Source organism: Mytilus californianus, unplaced genomic scaffold (genome assembly GCF_021869535.1).
Source record: "Mytilus californianus isolate M0D057914Y unplaced genomic scaffold, xbMytCali1.0.p SCAF_8, whole genome shotgun sequence".
NCBI lineage: Eukaryota > Metazoa > Mollusca > Bivalvia > Mytilida > Mytilidae > Mytilus > Mytilus californianus.
Genome location: NW_026262734.1, coordinates 67,252,861 through 67,268,495, shown reverse-complemented (window position 1 = coordinate 67,268,495; position 15,635 = coordinate 67,252,861). Strand labels below are relative to the sequence as shown.

The following is a 15,635-nucleotide window of genomic DNA, read 5'->3' as shown; positions in this document are numbered from 1 at the left end:
AAATATAATGAAGTAATTCTGCCAGAGGAGACAACATTATCACAAACATATCCATATCAGGGGGAGATAAATTACTGCAAATTAACCAAATTTCACAATAGTTTGTAAAATACCAAAAAAAAGTATAAAAAACAAGAACAGTTACCCACATTTTTATTTTCATTCCCCCCAAAACAAATGATCTAATTTATAGTCCAAATATGGAAGAGATTTGTTTTCCTAATTCCTGAAGAATTTTTCCCAATATGGTCTTTATAAACTTTTTATTTTTGAATTCAATATTGCTCTAAAACATGTACAGTGACCTTTGCTTTTAAATTGAATTTGAAAGTCATTTTTAACTCTGTTTCAAGAAAATTTATGAAAAAATTAGGAAGCTCCCAATTTTATGTTTATCAATCCTAAAAACTGATTCTCTTAGATATTTCTGACATTTTCTGTTTAAAATATTACAGGAACTCGAGCTTGTAGTTCTTCAAACTGGTTTTTCCCTATGGTAACTGATTCCTTCAGTAATTCACATGACTCCTTTACTGCTATCTTTAGTATCAAGTTAACAGTTTCATCATTAAAACTACAAAATAAAAATTGAAGTAAAATTATTGAAATGTAAAGATGCAAAGAAAACAGACTATCAAAAATGAATGTTAGATTTTTTATATAATTGAGTTGAGTGGAAAAGTGATGCACTTTTCCTTTAAATTGGCCTGTATAACATACATGTATATTCAAATATGTATGGTAAAGAGTATACTTATTTTCATCTTACATATAGCACTTGCCCTGCTTGCATTTAGTCTTTTGTGACAGATTAAGGTTTTCAGGTCAAAATGTGAACACAGTTACTCGCTTATAAGACCCATTTCTTGAGAAGCAACTACTAGCATAAAGACTGCTGCATCTTATCTTAGCAGTATATTTAAGAAATAATTCATGGGGGCTTGAATATATCGTGATTTCACCACAGGTTGGCCCTTTATGACAAATATTTTTGGGGTCAAATATCGGCATAAAGGGACAACCCGTGGTAAAATAACGATATATTCAAGTCCCCATGAATTATTTCGATTCTAATAGCACAAATACGGCAATTGTTTTGGATCGAAGCACTCTAGATGAAGGCATTATTTGCCGTTCCCATAAATAAACGCCCTATTAAATTGCTGTAAAAGACCGGAGCAAACTGAATAAATGACATGCTTAAACTATTTACAATAACATATTTAGATAGGTCTAGATGAATCTAAACGATAATTGTACTTATATGTCTTATATGTATACAAAAAATGGCTTATATAACACATTTTAGCATCGTTTGTTTACGTTTCCTTGTTGTGATGATTTTCGGTTTCACAAGCGTGTATTTTACCGTAAAATGCTTATATTCTTACGTCATCGTTCTATGACGTTGGGTAGCTCATTCATAAAAAAGCATATGACGCGGGAGTACGATCGGAACAGCCTAAACAATATATTCATATTTTACCACGGGTTTGTACTCAAAGCGTTTGAAGAACGTCATGTTATAATTTTAATTCAACACCTCACTAGATGCAGTTATTTCTATACGAGGATGATAACTGTAAGACTTTATATTTTCATAATAGATAGAAAATGTTTGAAACCAATTTGCCTTGTAGAAAAAATAATAAGCAAAACATCATTCACTGCAATGCACATTTATCTATCTTCAATGAAACCCTTGTATCCTCCTTTCGTAATTTTGGGTCCTGAAAGCTCTTCAATTTTATACTTTATTTGGCCTTTTAACTTTTTTGATTCAAGCGTCACTGATGAGTTTTTTGTAGACGAAACGTGTGTCTGGCATACAAATGTTTGAAGCCTGGTATCTATAATGAGTTTATCCTCAACTGATAAGCATTTAGAATAAATATAATGGATGAAAAATAAAATTGCATAAGTTATAGCCATAGATATAATCCACATTTGCAGGTTTTTGTTTTTGCAAGGGGTGTTTTTAACAAGAAATAAAAAGATTCTAGGGTAGAAGAATCAATTCTTTACAAAAATCACTAAAAATCTTCTAGAGTCACATCTCAAAGTTATTTATGTACAGTTAGGAATGCAGCATTCCTCTATGTACAACTGAATGATAATTTTTTTTTAATTTTACCAGAGATTTTTTGATTCTGTGTTGCTGTATGTCATTCCTCTCAAACGATCTGCAAAGTCTACAAGAATCATATCTCTAAGTTCTATATGAGCCTCATAAGTACTATCCAATAAATTCATCATTAGTCTATTTTTAGCACTTTCTGTGGGATATAATACATTGACCCCATTGGTTAAGACATGGCATGCTTCAGTGATCACAGCTGATGTAAAATCTTCCTTGTCAGTGGGTTTTTCTAGTTTATCTCGAGATTTTAACAGGTTCCATACTAAATCACTGTAAAATAATATATAAAACAGGTTACTTCAAAACAGAAAAATTTGTAATCTTTTTTTTTAATAACAGAAAATGTGAAAAGAAGTTCAGTGTTTAATATATATTTAACTTATTCTTATTTTCATTTTTTTCAAAAGTGTTTCCTAATAATTTCTATATTTAAAAACCAAGAATTTAAAAACTGTCTGTTATAAATCATGTCAGTACCGACATACTGATACCCTCAGGACAAATAGTTCACCAGCAGACATTATATTTTTTTAACATTTTTTATCAAATGAGAGATCTATTTCTACCTCAATCTCTGGAGTAAGTCCTCTTCTTCCTTGGATTTTCTTTTGAAGATACTAACTCTGAATACCAACTGAAAATATTTAATACGCATTTCAGTAATATTATATTCATTGCATTATATCAAGTAAACTATATCACAAAACATGTTTAACGTTTCTCGTTTTTATATAGATTATACCGTTGGTTTTTCCGTTTGAATGGTTTTACACTAGTAATTTTTTGGGGCCCTTTATAGCTTGCTGTTCGGTGTGAGCCAAAGCTCCGTGTTGAAGGCCGTACCTTGACCTATAATGGTTTACTTTTATAAATTGTAACTTGGATGGAGAGTTGTCTCATTGGCACTCATACTACATCTTCCTATATCTATTAACCCCGCCGCATTTTTGCGCCTGTCCCAAGTCAGGAGCCTCTGGCCTGTGTTAGTCTTGTATGTTTTTTAATTTTAGTTCATTTATATGTTTTGGAGTTTAGTATGACGTCCATTTTCATTGAACTAGTACACATTTTTATTTAGGGGCCAGAGGACCACCTCTGGGTGCGGATTTTTCTCGCTGCATTGAAGACCCATTGGTGGCCTTTGGCTGTTATCTGCTCTTTGGCCGGGTTGTTGTCTCTTTGACATATTCCCCATTTCCATTCTCAATTTTTATGTAAATACACTTAATGATATTATTCCTATTTGCTTCTCAAATGACCTGCCAAAAAATTAACTTTATCATTTTATTACACTGTTATTATTATCAACCTTATACATATCTACTTTAATGACCATTATCATTGATTTGGTACCGACATATTTTGATATATATTTCTATTGCAGATTTTCAGAAATTAAGTTAATCACCTGTATCAAAGCTTAAGTTTCAAGTCCTTTTTAGGCAAACCTGACATCAGAAAAACTCTTGACTGTACTGTAAGCCTTTTTGGATTTGATGTCACAAACATGTTGTATTATTGGCATCCAAAACATTTGGTCTTGAGCCAACCTGATAAAGGCTATTCTAGAAACACAATCCATGGGGACAATGTATCATAATCTGTGTCTATGAAAGGCTGGTGCATGGCATCTTAGTTTGTATATTAATATCTTGAATAAAGTCCTACAATGAACACTTACTGGTTGACCGTTATGGAATTGTAAAGCCACAATTCTTTTCCTTGATTATGACCTTCACCAAATTCAACTTATCACCACATTTATACTAGCAAGGAGTAACACAACGGGTGCCACTAGTGGAGAAGGAACTGCTTAACACAACGGGTGCCACTAGTGGAGAAGGAACTGCTTAAAACAACGGGTGCCACTAGTGGAGAAGGAACTGCTGAACACAACGGGTGCCACTAGTGGAGAAGGAACTGCTGAACACAACGGGTGCCACTAGTGGAGAAGGAACTGCTTAAAACAACGGGTGCCACTAGTGGAGAAGGAACTGCTGAACACAACGGGTACCACTAGTGGAGAAGGAACTGCTGAACACAACAGGTGCCACTAGTGGAGAAGGAACTGCTTAACACAACAGGTGCCACTAGTGGACAAGGAACTGCTTAACACAATGGGTGCCACTAGTGGAGAAGGAACTGCTTACCCTTCTGGAGCACATGAGTTCACTCCCAGTTTTTGGTGTGATTTTGTTTATCTATCTTTAGTTTTCTATGTAGTGTTTTATGGAGTTTTCTTTTTGTCTTTTTTTTTACCATGGTGGTGTTTACTTTCATTGGACTTGTGATTTTTTTTACCATGGTGGTGTTTACTTTCATCAGACTTGTGATTTTTTTTACCATTGTGGTGTTTACTTTCATTGGACTTGTGATTTTTTTTACCATTGTGGTGTTTACTTTCATTGGACTTGTGATTCTTTATCACCACCTTGGTAGCTTATATTTTCATCACCTTTATAATTGACCTCTATATAATGTTACCTGTAAAACTATCAATGAACACAGAATAATTTGGTTGTCCTTGACCTCTAGGGACCTTTGTAAGATGTCTACAATTCTTCCCACATGGACAAGGTCAGCTGAGTGTTGCTGAAGGATATATGAGCCCAGAGGTGTGTGGAGGAGGTCATTGTTGATCTGATGTAAACACATACTGCCAACATGTTGTAACAAATCTTTGATCACTGCTTCTCTATTTTGCTCCAAGCTCACTGTGAAAAATTAAAGGTAACTTTAGAATGACTGTAAAACTTAAGTTACATTCACTGACTGAACATTTGAAGGTTATATATTTCACTGATTGTGGAATTAACAATTAAGTGTCACTGATTGTGAAAATTGAAGAGTATGTGTCACTGATTGTGAAAATTGAAGAGTATGTGTCACTGATTGTGGAAATTGAAAATTATGTGTCACTGATTGTGAAAATTGTAGATTATACGTCACTGAATCAGGAAACTGACGGTTATGTCACACTAAATGTGAAAACTTAAGAATCAGTAAGAATTTATATTAGAATTCAATACTGGAGAAACCAATTACTCTTTTCACAAAAAATCTTACAAATAATGTTGATCATGTGGTAGTTGTTTTACTCCTTAGATTTTTTTAACGAAAAGGATAAAACAGAAAGATACAAGTAATTTTCTATATAAACATTATCAGCATAGTGATACACTCATCAGACTTGTTCCCTGGGCTAATACACAATTCAGCCTATAACCTTATTTATTATATTAATGGACATACATACCTCCCTTACTTGGTTTCTGTATTATTCTGAGACGCCTGTGTATGTGGTGTTGTGCTTGATGAGCTGGGTTATAGAACTGGTCAACCCAATCATTACTGCACATCCATATAGAATTGTTCATCACATCAAAACATAAACCTGTTGAGAATATAGAAGTGAGATTATATACATATCTACAACTAACTGTCAAATGTCATCTGAAGACACAATGAATTAGGGTTTGTGAATAAAATTAAGACTAAAAGATGATGAAAATCTTTTGATTCTATGCCTTTGATCAATTAGATATCATTTAAGGTGGTACATAACACTACAGGGAGATAACTCTGTAAAAATCAGCTGAACGTTTTAATCACGTTCTATCCTAAAGGAAATATTAAGTTCCTCAACGATCAAAATTAGTGTTTGTCAAACTGCTATATATCCTATGAAATTTTTCCGATAAAGTGTGTGGTTCAAGTTTTTTTGAAATGTTTATATTTTTGTCAAAGGGTCAAAGTAAATATTTTGTCAAAATTTTATGAAAATTTATGAGCCAAATTAATTTTAGTCAAGGTGTTTGGTACCACCTTAACAGGCAGATTAAATATAATTATTAGACAGAAGAAAGAAATGTAATATGTAATAGAACCATTCAATATTTACTGTGGAATTATTTATTTTCGTGGGTACCAGATTTTGCGATTGAGTAAAATTTGTGTTTTCATAGATATTTCATTTCCAAAGGCTGCATACAACCCCTTAGAAGATTTATATTTTGTTGAAGATTTAAAATTCATCAATACCAATGAAATCAACAAATCTTGGTATCCCATGAATAATAATGTATCCACAGTATCAGATATCAGAAATATGACAGTCATTTGTAAGTTCTGAGAGTTTTGTAAACCTCAAAATCCTTCATCCTTACCAACAGCAGAAATGGCAGCCCCTCTACCAAGAGAGCAAGTAGGAGCATCACTGAGATCTGTTTTTGTAGCATATTGTCCATCTTTAACATGGAAACACATACAGGAACCTAAAGCTACAAACATAAACAGAGGGAAATGTTATAAGTTAAAAGTTTTATAGTAAAATTAAAATTGAGAATGGAAATGGGGAATGTGTCAAAGAGACAACAACCCGACCATAGAGCAGACAACAGCCGAAGGCCACCAATGGGTCTTCAATGCAGCGAGAAACTCCCGCACCCGAAGGTGTCCTTCAGCTGGCCCCTAAACAAATATGTATACTAGTTCAGTGATGGACGTCATACTAAACTCCAAATTATACACAGGAAACTAAAATTAAAAATGATACAAGACCAACAAAGGAGATGTCCTGGTATCTAATAACATTAATTAATAAAACATTTTAAGTACTAAATGCACATTTTAACAAATCAATAGTTCAATACAATTTCAAATTCATAAAATTATTTTTATAACAACTGTATGATAGAAACAACAATGTACAATGAATCAGAAACAGTGCACAAACATAATTACTTTGTCCTATTCTTAGCACCTGTGCTAGTTTCACTTCCTTTATACAAGAAACTTCCTACAGTGCTTTTCCGTCCTGTTTTTTATTGAAAATACATTATATTTCCTCGTGAGTTGTGATGAGTGCCAAGTTTTCAAAACCATATCTTTTGCCACACTTGTAAAAAATTAATAAAGTGTGCATTTCTTACTGTCAAATGAAATAATACATAATTTACAGTAGTTTCTAAAAATAATAAAAAATTACCCTTTAAAATTAAAAACTTACTCCTTAAACCTGTCAAACCAGGGCCTCCACCGAACAATCCTCTGGAGGCAGAACTAGTTGTAGTGCCACCTGATATTGAAGTCAGAAATAAAACATGGCTGCCATCGCATGTCACTGGTGTTTTTACTAAGTTTTTCAGAGATATTCCACAGCTTGTACTACCAGCAAGAATGCCTAAAATACAATTCAAGGAAAATTCAAAAATAAAAAAAGAACTATTATTTTAAAAAATCCATTAGATAAATCATGTAAATTCTTTTGTGTAGTTTGTTCCTGAGTTTGCATGAAATATTTGCCACTAGACATTAATAAACAATAATCAATAAATCCATCACTATCAGTTCATGGAAAAGTAAAATATCAACCATTTTTCCACTTTGCCCTGTAAATGAAATTTGTTAGATCGTCTGACAATTATAGAAAAATGAAATTATTTCTATAAACATGATATTTTTTTTTAAACAATTCAACCACTAACTTGAATCAATTTGGACATACAAATTTCAAACTCATTAGTATATTGAATAAAAATATAATTTGTGACAAAATCTGTATCTTATAGAAATGAACAGAATTTGCTACATACTAAATCACATTAATTTCATATACAAATTCTTAAAAAAAATAAAAACCTTTACCATCATCTTTCCTGGAAGTGAGAGGGTCAAGGCCAGTAAGGGCTGCTAAAGTAATGGATGACGAACTTCCTCTAAAGGGTCGTAACTTTGCCAATAAACTTTCACTGAGAGCTTTTGCTGTAGATTCATCCTTCTTCTGCAGTGTAATTCTGGATTGTTGTGGTACAGCTATCAATTCCTCTGACTTAAAACAACCAATACATGAAATATAAACAACCCATCTTAATAAATCAAAACTACCAACAATTGATTTTAAGTGCCAATGAAGATATCATTATTTTTAATGTGCATTTAGTCTATGTAATTTGGTCTCTGGTGGAGAGTTGTCTCATTGGCAATCATACCACATCTTCTTATTTTTATGTATAGGGCATCAAAAATACTTTGGTATTGTAATTTTGCTTTACCACTAATGGGTCAAAGTTTTTGAATTTACATATTTCTTAATACTTCTGCAATTTTCAAGTTGAATATAAAAGATTTAATCATTTGCTAAATAAAAATATCAAAATCTTTCCAATGCACATATATAAAACAGAAGATGTGGTATGATTGCCAATGAGACAACTCTCCACAAGAGACCAAATAACACAGAAATTAACAATTATAGGTCACTGTACGGCCTTCAACAATAAGCAAAGCCCATACCGTTTGTACATATGTTTCTTAGTTGATTTAGTTGTCCTTCGTGGCAGATTTGTGTTTAGAAAAATTCACAATTAGATGGAATTAGAAAAAAAATGTATTTTATGGCTTTAAAAATGTACACCCCCCATCATATTATTGTTATAGATCAGTATTACCTTATTATTTAGTTTCCCACATGTGTAAAAGTAAAGTAAATATTCTCAAGACCTACTAACATCAAATGTAAACTTCTCCAGATAAACTGGTACTCCTTTACTACTCTTATCTGATGCTGCTCCTGGTAACCAGATCCAATAAAAATAAGTTCCATCACTACAGAACCCCACTGTAGTTTGTGGACTCTCTTTGGAATAATCATCAGGTTTGGGTATTGTTTTAATGACCTGAAAATAAAAGTTGGATCATTTTAAAATACTAGTCAATGATTTTGGATGTTTTTACGAAACACATTGATATTATTGTATAGTAGTATTTTATTGGATTGAAGATTCAATTTCAAGAATGAATTAAGAACAATTTAAATACTTGCTTGCCTCTCACAAATACTGCAGATTTAAATCAAATTTTATAGCGAGCCCTCATTAAATCTGTCAGTATTGTTTCTGATTTTTTTTCTTTAGCAGCAGTACTCAACGAAATGGAAAACTTATGCCTGACAGTATGTTTAATGTCAGAACCAGATGATGGAAAGACAAAATATTTTGAGAAAATTGTTTGATCTGGCCTATTCAGAATTTGAAGAATTCTAAGTTAAGCTTTTAAAAATTTACACAAAAACATTGTCACTGATTTAAAACATTTTAAACAGAAATTCAACCTATCTTGTGAAGTAATTTTATTTGTGTATGTTGGTTTTAAGGATGTATTAGTCATGTCAGGTTTAGGAATTTTTGTCAGATGTTCAGACTCCTTGGTTTTTTTACTAAGAAACAGGGTAAAATATTTTGCCCCATATAACCAAATTTTCTATTCATATAAGACATCAATAGCTCATAAATGGTCATTTACCAAATTTAAGCAGATTCTAAATTTCTTTTCTTACGATTTGAGACCAAAATAATGGCAATGCTAAATACAAGTGAAATATAAGGAAAAAGTCAGAGTCAGCTTTTTCCTGCCATTTTAAAAATTAATTATTTTGAAAAGGAGTTCTACAACATATCAATATTTTTAGCTTATTTTTTTTTTTAACTTATGCTCTACTGATTTATAGTATCAATTTTAAATTCAAGATTTTTTTAATTTCACCTAACTACATCCTTAAGTAAACACATTTATACCTGCAAAGTGTTTGGATGCAACACTTGACACAAAGAATTAATGTCAGCTTCTGTGTCAAATGATTGTGGTCGACACAGCAAGGAACCTGAACCATATGCCAATCGTCCAACATTCACATCAAAGTTTCTACTGTACACATAGCCTCTGTATCAAGATAGTAAAAAGATTATATACAATATACTGTAAATTGGGAAATTTTGGTGGTTTTCTCTCATAAGTCATGTGTTTTATTTTGGTATGTGTAATTTTGGTGCTTTGTCTAATTGATATGTTTAATTTTGGACCAACAGTAGTGAGCAGGCTCATTCATATTTGCCTTTATTTACCCGTTTATTGACAAAATAGCATTCAATTTCTCAAACTAGAAACACGACAAAGTTAACTTAATGAAGGAATTGGATAGGGATGCAATTGCAAATAATTCCGTATATCGTGGTTCAAAGCTGAAAGAAAATATGAAACATTAAAATCACTTTTTAAATAGATTATTTATTTTTTGCAAATATCATATGAAATAAATTTAAATACTCTTTATTGTAGTACATGTTAATCTATTGGCGATCAAGGATTTAAATTTTAATCCTTATGCCTCTGGCAGTACATGTTAATTAATTGAATATTAAGGATTACAAGGCGTTTTGATTATAATTACCAATAACAGTGTCTAATCAGCAATAGCCTGGCTTTTTATGACATGTGTGAATAAATATTCATGTGTTTTCTTAAAAATTTCAGAAAATTGACAATTCAGTAAAAATTATATAGTGTCGTTGTCAAATTATACCAGGTATTTATTTACAGATTTGGCTATGTATAGAATTGTTGGAAATATACAGAAGATATAATAACATACAATATTTTCCCCAACAATTAACATTACGATATTGTGGTAGCGGTACACGATTTTAGCATTTCAATTTTTAGTGTTTGCTTTATTTTCGTGTGTTTAATTTTGGCACTTTCATTGGAGGCACCAAATAAACCAAAATAAAACTACAACCAAAATAACCCAATTTACGGTAATTAGAACCATGACTGTTGCTGATTGTCGGTAGAATTTTAAAACATCAGCACAATAATGTCCACACTGCAATAACATGTTTAACCCACACCACTTTCTGTATGTGCCTGTCCCAAGTCAGGAGCCTGCAATTCAGTGGCTGTCGTTTGTTGCTGTATGTCATATTTGTTTTCGATTATATTTTTGTACATAAATCAGGCATTTTTCATTACACGGCCCTTTATAGCTTGTTATGTTGTATGGGTTTTGCTAATTGTTGAAGGCTATACCATGACCTATAGTTTCTAAGTTCTACATCATTTGGACTCTGTTGGGAGAGTTGTCTCATTGGCAATCATACCACATCTTCTTATATTTATATTAAGATATTTATCAGTTTCTCTCTCTCTCTCTTACTTGTAGTCATTTTAAGCATCAGAATATATCCCTGATCTTTTAAAAAATAAAAGTTCTCTATGGTTTGTCAAAAAATATTGTGATTAATTTCAGAAACACAATGATATTTGAAAATTCTCTATATGCCAGGACGCTATCTATATTTTGCAGATAACATTGTATATATATATAACAACACTGGATGGATGGATGCCTGGTATTTCCATGTCCCCCACAACGCGTTGCGCGGGGGACAATAAAAATATTTTTTAATCCAATTTCAGAGAGTTTTACATGCATCATTTTTCTCTCCCAAAACAGTAAATGTTAATATTTCTTTGTTCTCTTGAGTATATATTCCATATAAATGATTTTATCTGTCCTATCGTTGAACCAAATTTGTTCATTTTAAAATATATATTGACCTGAATATCCAACATAAACCTATCAGAGAGCTAGCAGCACATCTCCCTCTATTACTGTGACCTTACCTGAGTGTTCCACGTAAACCTGTTCCAATCTTTGCCACACCCTTTCCTTGGGTATTTGTGGTATACAGAAACTTTCCATCACAAGCCACACTGCGCCCAGCATCTGAATCTATACAATAAAATTGTTCTGTGATTGATGTAAAGACAATTTAGTTTCCTTTATATCAACAAATATTTTAACCACAAAAAGTATGGCTACAATATTGCAAAAAAAAAATTAGAGATATTTTTTCGGAAAGTAATTTCTTTTTTTCCACAAAAGTTTTTCAAGTTGTGTTAATTCCTTATTGTTCCAGTCTTTACAATTAATCACAGGCTCACCATCTTAGCCTTGTAAAATTGCTGTTAGGTCTGTAAAAATCAGGGCTACAGGCCAATTGAATTTAACTAAAATTGATGTCAAAATGTCTAACTTTCAGGCCTGTGGATTCATTTATCATGAAAACTGTTATTTGTGGGGTATTAATTCTTGTGGTCAGTTGTGGATTTAGTATATACATGTTAACCACTAACTTCAACAAATCAACAAAAACATATTTCCTAAAGAAACCTGATGTTCAGTGGTTGTCGTTTGTTAATGTGGTTCATAAGTGTTTCTCGTTTTTTATATAGATTAGACCATTGGTTTTCCTGTTTGAATGGTTTTACACTAGTCATTTTTGGGGCCCTTTATATCTTGCTGTTCGGTGTGAGCCAAGGCTACGTGTTGAAGGATGTACTTTGACCTATAATGGTTTACTTTTACAAATTGTGACTTGGATGGAGAGTTGTGTCATTGGCACTCATACCACATCTTCTTATATCTATTAAAGACTTGCATGCAGATATTGCTAAAAACCATAACATCAAGTACTGGGATTTACAATCCTTTTTTCTCAACTCTTTACAATGGAACTCATGAAAAAAAATTAATCCACAATATTATCTTCTGTAATAAAGGCTGGATGTGCCTAAGTTTTGGTTGGTCAATTTTTTAAGAAAAGAAAAGTTCTTAAAATCATGTTTCTATATACATGATATAAATCATTTTTTTTTCTTGTTAAACTTAAAAGCATTAAAAACAATTACTGGACTCATGGAAGATTAATGTAGTGAAAAAATTTATTTGAAGTCACATAGATTCAGATTTTACTTCTGTAAAAAAAAATTTTGTATACTTCGTACCTTTATTTTTATCTTTTTCTTTCTCTTTAGGCTCTTTCTCAGGACTAGCTAACATGTCCTCTAATGCCCAACATAGTACATGTTTATTCCCTGACAATCCTGGTGGAGGACCCTGTCCTCCCTCTGTTTCCAGTAGTTTGACCAAAATATCTGATACAGGTAGGGATTGTAGGTCTGACAAACTTTGTAGTAAATGGATTGTATGTATAAATGTTTTCAAATGGCCTCTGAAAATATATACATGTATGAACGATTAAACATCTTGTAGTTTTATAGAATTATTGCTAAATACAGTTTGTACAAGTGTATACATGAATTTAAACAGTCATTTTCAGAGGATAAAAAATCAATTTCTTCATTAAGTCTTTTCTTCAATAATTCTTTATAGACAGTTTTGCACATTTTTTGATACATTGTTTATTTCTCTGATTTTATAGTATCATGTATACACAATGTACCTCATTGCTATTTTATTTCTATCCGGATATGTTCTGAAATTATTCAACTTTTTCATGACATCACAAACCAGTTGTAGATAACTAAAATCCTAAATATATATATTTAAATAATGCATTGTGCATTAAATATCAAAGAGACATATTCAAACCATCATAACCACTTCAAACAGACTTTGATTTGTCTTTAAAAAGTTGGTTCATAAACATGATAAACAATCAAAATTTCAAAATGTTCTCTTTCATATTTTTCCCACCCTCGGCTCATTACTCTGTTACTAATGACCTTTGTTTTTGTGACACTTGACCTCAATATGAAGTTGCCTAAATAAATGGTATTTTTTTCCAGATTGGACTAAAGTTGTCAGACCACCAATTTAAAATCCCTAACTATTCAACCAAATTTTGCAATTTTCACAGCTTTATAAATATTTTCCCTTTAGTTTGACTTCATAGAAACCATGTATAATATATATCCTGAATTGTACATGTATCACCTTTCTACATGCCAATTTTCAACCAATGTTTAAAGTCTTGTAGCAAAATACTACCATTCAGAAGTCAAGTAAACACTTTAGTGTCTGCTTCAGTCGATTCAATTACATGTAGTTTATGTAAAAGATTTGAACTGGTTTGGTCATTAAATACGCTCAAATTTTAGCTTAATTATGAAGAATCTCTCAGATATGCTACAAAATATAACTTTTCAGACGTTTTTTTTCTTCTAAAATGAAAGTGGCCGCATTCGTGTTCAGTCTCAACCTTTATATATACATGTATTATGTATTATCATCAAATACAACATATACATTGTAATCAAATATTAAGACTGAACACAAGTGCGGTCACTTCCATTTTAGACAAAAACCTTTGAAAATTAGCACAAATGCTAAAATTGTGAATATTTCAGTAATTTTGCATGAATTAATGATGCTAGTATCTGATGCATGCATGTGCATTGTTTTATCAAAAACAGCCCATATTTATGTATCAAAACTATTCTACTTTCCAATAAATACATGTAGCTAAAAGTTAACATTTTTACCAATTTTTTAAAATTCTATTTTTTGGGGGCAAAAAGGGGTCTTACCGGGCCTAATCCTTTGTTTGTTAGTTTGTTTAAGTAAACAATGACTTAAGCTTTAAATGCACTACTTTTTGTGAGGAAAGGGCTACTTTTGTTGAAGGCCGTACTTTGACCCATAATGGTTTACTTTTACAAATTGTGACTTGGATGGAGAGTTGTCTCATTGGCAATCATACCACATCTTCTAATATCTATAAATTGAAGTCAAGATGAATTAGTGGTCTGACACCAAAATAGCATTAAGGGGTATCCAGTTTGAAAGCAAACATTTTAGTGAAGTGTACTAATGAACTGTAAAATATAATTATATTCGATAATATTGCTAAATAAACACACAAAGAGGCAATTTCATCCATACTTATAGGATTAAAAATGCTGACTGTTGCAATTTAAAAAAAGTTACCTGTGAACTGCAGTTTGAAAATTAATTAGTGTAATGTACATGTACATGATGTATTTACAAATGTAGATTAAAATGCTCAGATTTTTATAAATATCTATGGCTGATCTTAATCATAAAGAATGAACATATTTGAGGTTAAAAAATCTGATAAAGACGACAACCTTGCACTTGCAAGAGCCACTAGGGCTGCAGCTGCACTTGTTCGTTGCTGAATATCTGTAACTAAAACTGGTGTATCTTTGTCCTTTTCTTCTAAAAGCCAGCTGCATAAGAGGTTTTCTAAACCACGAAGACAATCCCCTGGTTCTTTTGCTAGACTTATTGGTGGACAATCTCGCAGACAGTCCAAGAGTAACTGTGCTGTAACACCACATAATTTTGGATCAATTCGACTTTGAGACTGAAGTAATGGCAAGACTAAAAGGACACTGATACGTGTTGAAAATGATGCTTGCTCTGGTTCTTTTAAAAGTCCTTGCTTCTTCAATATATTTAAAGTTTCTTCACTTGATGAGGAATCTGAATCTTGCTGTTCTGCACCTACAAACTGTCTCTGTGCACACCAGTATCCCCTTAAAGCATTTAACCTGTATTCTAACAATCGAGCATATGCATTGTTTTGGGTACCACATACAGCAAGAAGCCTATCACTTAGCTCTTTTGGGCTTTTCAAATCAAAGGTTATGACTTCGTTGTCGCCTCCCTGAGTGTTGTTGACATCCCGAGGAAGTTCTACCAAATCAGTGACTCTGATCAATCCGTCATGCAAAAACAACGTCTCTTCTGTAACTGACATCCATTGAAAGCAATCCTGAAATGCAGATGTCATTGTATTAATATTCCGAAGGTTTCTCGGCAACAATTTGCCGTCACATTTTAATTTAGAAATGATGTTAGTTTGGCAATGTCATCTGCTGGAATCCC

The 15,635-nt window shown here is 32.2% G+C and overlaps 1 protein-coding gene across 1 annotated transcript in view; it reads right to left on the bottom strand.

The window, feature by feature from the left end:
• Positions 1-15,627, bottom strand: part of LOC127711029 (probable E3 ubiquitin-protein ligase HECTD4) — an 81,167-nt gene extending 65,540 nt beyond the window's left edge. The window contains exons 1-13 of the mRNA XM_052216973.1: positions 14,873-15,627; positions 12,767-12,993; positions 11,603-11,711; positions 9,715-9,859; positions 8,650-8,817; positions 7,787-7,970; positions 7,149-7,322; positions 6,307-6,420; positions 5,397-5,534; positions 4,625-4,854; positions 2,707-2,774; positions 2,135-2,410; positions 454-574 (exon numbers count right to left, since the gene is read on the bottom strand). Coding sequence (XP_052072933.1) covers positions 454-574; positions 2,135-2,410; positions 2,707-2,774; positions 4,625-4,854; positions 5,397-5,534; positions 6,307-6,420; positions 7,149-7,322; positions 7,787-7,970; positions 8,650-8,817; positions 9,715-9,859; positions 11,603-11,711; positions 12,767-12,993; positions 14,873-15,540 — 2,622 coding nt within the window. The 5' untranslated portion in view covers positions 15,541-15,627. The remainder of the gene's footprint in view (positions 1-453; positions 575-2,134; positions 2,411-2,706; positions 2,775-4,624; positions 4,855-5,396; positions 5,535-6,306; positions 6,421-7,148; positions 7,323-7,786; positions 7,971-8,649; positions 8,818-9,714; positions 9,860-11,602; positions 11,712-12,766; positions 12,994-14,872) is intronic.
• Positions 15,628-15,635: the final 8 nt, after the last annotated feature.